The 6,000-nt window shown below is 48.1% G+C and overlaps 1 protein-coding gene and 1 long non-coding RNA gene across 2 annotated transcripts; both read right to left on the bottom strand.

Moving 5' to 3' along the window:
* Window positions 1-226: 226 nt before the first annotated feature.
* Window positions 227-1,659, bottom strand: LOC311341721 (uncharacterized protein). The gene is made up of 3 exons (XM_084466523.1): window positions 1,440-1,659; window positions 1,110-1,174; window positions 227-616 (listed from the first exon to the last, which is right to left on the bottom strand). The coding sequence occupies exons 1-3, from the start codon at window positions 1,626-1,628 to the stop codon at window positions 538-540; spliced, it is 333 nt and encodes a 110-aa protein (XP_084322649.1). The 5' UTR covers window positions 1,629-1,659; the 3' UTR covers window positions 227-537.
* A 3,172-nt stretch (window positions 1,660-4,831) lies between these two features.
* Window positions 4,832-5,554, bottom strand: LOC311341870. Its single transcript, XR_014633365.1, has 3 exons — window positions 5,513-5,554; window positions 5,303-5,368; window positions 4,832-5,005 (listed from the first exon to the last, which is right to left on the bottom strand). It is a non-coding gene; the product is annotated as an uncharacterized lncRNA (long non-coding RNA).
* Between the last annotated feature and the right edge of the window lie 446 nt (window positions 5,555-6,000).

Here is a 6,000-nt window from a genome sequence, read left to right on the forward strand (position 1 = left end):
CTTTAGGGTTAGGGATAAGGGTAAGGATGAGGTTAAGGGTGAGGATTAGGGTCAGGTTGGGGGTGAGGATAAGGGAGGCGGGCGGTTAGGGTATAGGGGAGGGGAGAGGTTAGGGTTAGAGGGGGGGGGGGGGGGGGAGGTATGAGTAAAGGAGGGGGGAGGGGGAGGTAAGGGTGTATGGGGGGGAGGACAGGGTATAGAGGGGGAGGTTAGGGTATAGGGGAGGGAGGTTGGGAGAGGATATGGGAGGGGGGAGGTTAGGATATAGGGGAGGGGAGAGGTAACCTTACCTCATTAGGGTAACATGCATGTGTATAATAAAAATTACCATACAACAAGCCACACAACCAGGTCATTTTAAATGATTTTATATCATAAAACATCAGTATACATTTCAACATCTGTGCACACAGTGAAACAATTCTGGGATGTGATTAAAAAAAAAACAATGGTTCATCGTGAGACCATCTGACCCTAACTCTGTCCCTAACACTGAACCATGAGGAACCCGCGAAGGAACCCTTGACAACCCGTGACTTAAGTCACGTCCTGCGAGGTAGAAGTTGCATCTGAAGTCTCCACCGTCCAGCTCCGACGAGGCGCCGTCAGTGGGTCACTGAAATGTTGCAAGAGGAAAAACACAAATCTTTAGCCTCATAGCATAATCTATGTTGCTAACAATGGCCAACAATGTCAATGAGGCTACCAATGTCGATTATGCTATGAGGCTAACAATATCCATTATGCTATGAAGCTAACTATGTCCATTATGCTAGGAGGCTAACGATGTCCAGCTAGGCGGCTAACCAGATTCCGGGTCTCCCTCCAGATAGGTGGCTCCTCCTCCATAATTTTTTTAGTTTATATAATTTGTGTTGAAGAAAATACTTTTGTTTTGAGAATTCTACACTAGAAACACAGTGGTAGTAGTTCATTATTCTTTGGACACCTTGTTTAAATAATTCTGAATCAAATAAAATTTTAAACTTCAACATGAAACATGCACACACTTGGGAATTTGTAATTCAGGAATATAGTAAAACATTCTGTGAATTTAACAGCATAGCTTTGGTGGTGAAACGATGTAAAAAAAACCTGTTGGTATTAACCTTCCAAAGACTTGAGCAATCCCATCGTAGTCCTCGTCTCGCTCCTGGTGGGTCGTCAGCTTAATCTGTTCACAATACAAACACATTAAAAGGGTGATGTTACGTTACCAAGTGTGAGTGTGACCAGCTGTTACGTTTTAGTGTCCACCTTGATGTATGCTGGATAAACTATAGTAGTAGCAGCTGATGTGACCTTAATTACTTCAAATCACAGCTTTGGCTAAAATTCACAGAATGAAAAATCTGAAGGAAAAACTAATGAAGACCCTCTACGATCGTTTGAAATAATTAAAAAGAACCTCCAGGTGTCAAGTGTTTGGTTATGGTTACCCTCTGGTCCACAGCCTCCGGTCCAGCCTGGTGCCCCATTCCTGGTCCAGGGGGATCTGGATACCCTCTGGTCCAGCCTGGTGCCCCATTCCTGGTCCAGGGGGATCTGGATACCCTCTGGTCCAGCCTGGTGCCCCATTCCTGGTCCAGGGGGATCTGGATACCCTCTGGTCCAGCCTGGTGCCCCATTCCTGGTCCAGGGGGATCTGGATACCCTCTGGTCCAGCCTGGTACCCCATGCCTGGTCTAGGGGATCTAGTTACCCTACATTATAATTAAGTGCGAGAAAAGCACTAGACACATCCACATAATAATAATAATAATAATAATAATAATAATCCACCCTGGTGACCCATACCTGGTCCAGTGGGATCTGGTCACCTGCTGGTCCTCAGCCTCTGGTCCACTCTGGTCCAGGAGATCCTGTGAAGTCAGACCGCATCTTTATAGACCCGTGCACATCGCGGTCTCGAATCTAACTACCAACCCCCCCGCAGGAGCCCCTTACCTTGAGCTGGAACGACGATGGAGATCTTGGGGTGCTTTGGTCGTCTTGTTGCAAAATACAGCCAACAGACTTACCTTGAGCAGATCTAGTAGTTTGTTGCTGTTGGTTCATGTACAAATAATTGACTATACATTTCATTACATTTCATATCCCCCCCATTTAGCAAATAATTCCCACCCATAAACAAGGCTGACAACAGTACAAAATAACAAACTGTTCTCATGCCTTTTGTCTACTTCCTTACTACTCTCTAAAACATCGCATGCACATCGCATGAGTGTTGCCTTACTGATCAGGGTGTGATCTGAGTGACCAGAGATGCATGCTGGGATACTGTGCCATCTGACGCCTACAGTTCTGTAGAGGTTCCCCCTCAGGAGAAACCAAGTTTTCAAAAGGCTGTCGTGACATCAGTTACATGACCTGGAACGTCCGTCAAGACCGTGACAGGGACTCCCCAAGGAGAAACGCCAAAGGGTAGGCTGTGAGGCTCCCCCTCTCGGCGACTAGAATACAACAGCTCTTACAGGAGAGAATCATGGCGCACATTTCAACGTTCCTCTTCATAGACCTTGAAGCCCCAGTGAGGCTTTCTTCACCTCTTCTGAAGAAGAGCACAACTGCAGCTCGACAGGGACGCTAGTTGGGATGTTTCCAAGATGGTTTCCGATTCAGCCCGAGAAATACTTGGATCTCAGGGCAGGAGTACAGGAGATCCAGAGGGCTTGCCAGCAGTCCATCATGTTGAGGTTAGGTAGGGAAGCCACGTTGCAGAATGTTTCATCTTCCATCTTCAGTTAGTTGGTTGGTTTCTCATCCGATTCTGTCCATTCGGAATGCCGTTAGTCCATCATCCATTGTACCAAGTAGCCATTGTCGCTTCCCATTGTTTGCATGATTCAGTCACACTACAGTCCAAGCTGCATGACACTCAAGTCATCCTGTCCAGTGTGTAGAAGGTCGAATTGAGATCCAGATGCTAGATCGCTCCAGACTCTTGCTGTATTGAACACCCACTTTGTTATCCTCTTTGATTTAGGCCACAGACTTGAGTCATCAGAAACATCCGACCAAATGACACTCAAGGGTGTTTCAGGAAGAGTAGCATCCTCCTATAGCTGAAAATTAAAATGTTCAGGTAATACAAGCCAAATAGAAGTAGAAAAATTTCCCCTCACACATGTGGTGCCCAGTACCAGGTTAAAGATTGCCCCTCTCACACTTAGTGCCCCGTGCAAAGTCAACAATTGCCCCGCTCACACTTAGTGCCCCATGCCAAGTTAAATATTGCCCCTCACATGAAGTAGTGCCCCATGCCATGCAAAGATTGCCCCTCACACTTAGTACCCCATGACATGCAAAGATTGACCAGGTTAAAGATCACACTTCTTTATTTTCAGTTATTAGATTGTGTATTTACACAAACAATGACAATACTCAAAGGAATACAAAGCCAAATGAGAGGAGAGACCAGTGGTGGGTTTGTAGGTCTTTGAGAGAGGAGAGACCAGTGGAGGTTTTGACAGAGACCAGCGGTGGCTTTGTAGGTCTTTGAGAGACAAGACCAGTGGAGGGTTTGACGGAGAGACCAGCGCTGGGTTTGTAGGTCTTTGAGAGACCAGTGGAGGGTTTGACGGAGAGACCAGTGCTGGGTTTGACGGAGAGACCAGTGGAGGTTTTGTAGGTCTTTGAGAGACCAGTGGTGGGTTTTTAGGTCCTTGAGAGAGGAGAGACCAGCGGAGGTTTTGACAGAGACCAGCGCTGGGTTTGTAGGTCTTTGAGACGAGACCAATGGCGGGATTGACGGAGAGACCAGTGCTGGGTTTGTAGGTCTTTGCGCCCTGCCCTTCACAAAGAAAAGAGAACTCTTCCCGGGGCTCCCACCAGCTTCTCCGGGGTCGTTTGCGTTACCGCACTGGACGCCTCGCGGCGCCTATCTCCGCCTCTCCAGATTTGGGAATCTGAACCCGACTCCCTTTCGATCGACCGGGGGCGACGGAGGCCATCGCCCCGCAGAGACGAGAGACCAGTGGAGGGTTTGTAGGTCTTTGAGAGGAGAAACCAGTGGTGGGTTTGTAGGTCTTTGAGAGGAGAGAAACCAGTCGTGGGTTTGTAGGTCTTTAAGAAGAGACCAGTGGTGAGTTTGACGGAGAGACCAGTGGTGGTTTTGTAGGTCTTTGAGAGAAGAGAAACCAGTGGTGGGTTTGTAGGTCTTTAAGAAGAGACCAGTGGTGGGTTTGTAGGTACTTGAGAGCGGAGAGACCAGTGGTGGGTTTGACGGAGAGACCAGCACTGGGTTTGTAGGTCTTTGAGAGAGGAGAGACCAGTGGAGGGTTTGATGGAGAGACCAGTGGTGGGGGAGCTAGGGCTTCAAAGCGTACGGAGGGAAACTTTGGAACGTGCTCCGTGGTTCTCAGGTGCAGGAACCAGGTTGGGTTCTAGTTGCTGAGAGGGACAGCCCTCACATCTCCCCCCTGGTGTGTCTCCTTGAGGAGTCCCTGTCTCCATCCTGAAGGACGTTCCAGTTCATGTAACTGACGTGACGACGGCCTCTTAAACACTAGGTTCCCCTGAGGGGGAACGTCTACACAACTGAAGGCCTCAAACAGCGCAGAACCCTCGCATGCATCTCTGGTCAGTCAGTCACACACCCTTATCAGTAGGACAACACACATGGGATGTGATGCAATGATGAGGAATGTAGTAGGAAAGTGGACGGATAAAGTATCTTCTAGGGATGAATGAGAGGCATGAGAACGGGGGGGGGGGGGGAGGAGAGAGAGAGAGAGACTACGTGGGGCAGGGCCTACGTGGGGCGGGGCAGGGCCTACGCGGGGCGGGGCAGGGCCTACGCGGGGCGGGGCAGGGCCTACGCGGGGCGGGGCAGGGCCTACGTGGGGCGGGGCAGGGCCTACGTGGGGCGGGGCCTGAGAACCGGTTCAAACTAAACGCTGTCAGCCCACAGCATTAAAAGAAAATGTTGTGACTTACAGTTCGCAGTTTCTTCTTCTTCGTGGTTCGATCGTGATACTCACAGAATCTGTTTCTTCTTCTTGAGCTGTGCAGGAGAGCAACGAGATTAGTTTTACGGCTTGTGTGTGTGTGTGTGTGTTTTAATTAGTGATTAAGTCATTGTGTGACGTCATGGCCCCGCCCCCCTACGTCTTCCGCCGCCAACTCCGTCATGGAGTCATTGATAAATATCTGCAGCCGCGTCACCCGGCGAAAAATATCAATTAACTCAATTAAAAACAGCTTACGACGACATACATCCAGAACTACTATTATTCAACTCATCAAGTAGGCCTAGAGTAAAAAACAATTAAGATAAATTATAAATAAGTGTCCTACTCACAGCAGGTCCGGATGTAGCGGGCCGTTTTACTTCAAAAAGTGTTCGTTAATTAACCCGACGGTCAACCTGGAAAACAAAAGGACCAGACGGATCATAAGTTACTTTTATAACTTCAACCGGACGTTTCTAACCATGTTTCGGTTAAACTACTAAAATAACGTCAATATTAACCGTGTAATGGAGACGGCTCAGCGTCTTGTTCAATCTAACCTGTGGTGGAGCCAACAGCTGACGGAGCGCGAGCAGCAGCAGTACAGTGAGGCTCAATGGAGACGCAGTGCGATCCGCACCGAGACCCGCGAAATAATCAGCGGAACTACATGCAGGTGTGCGCCGCCATAGATATATGTGTGTGTGTGTGTGTGTGTGTGTGTGTGTGTGTGTGTGTGTGTGTGTGTGTGTGTGTGTGTGTGTGTTGAGCGGGGGTGGGAGTGGGTGGGTGGGTTTGGGTTACAAACTGTGGGTGTGTGTTTGGGTTTGTGTGTTTAAAAGGTGAACGATATGTGGATGAGTGGGAATAAATGTATTATGTGGATGTGTGAGTGTGGTTTAAAACCATATGGAGTAGAGGAATACCGTTACTACCAGGAATTGTATGCTGATTGAAGTATGAAATTACACCGTATGATGGTGTATTTCCTTTTGATGAAAATAATAAAAATAATATTAAAAAAAATGCCTAATGTGTAACATAACTA

Source organism: Micromesistius poutassou, assembly GCF_964030765.1.
Source record: "Micromesistius poutassou genome assembly, chromosome: 4".
Classification (NCBI taxonomy): domain Eukaryota; kingdom Metazoa; phylum Chordata; class Actinopteri; order Gadiformes; family Gadidae; genus Micromesistius; species Micromesistius poutassou.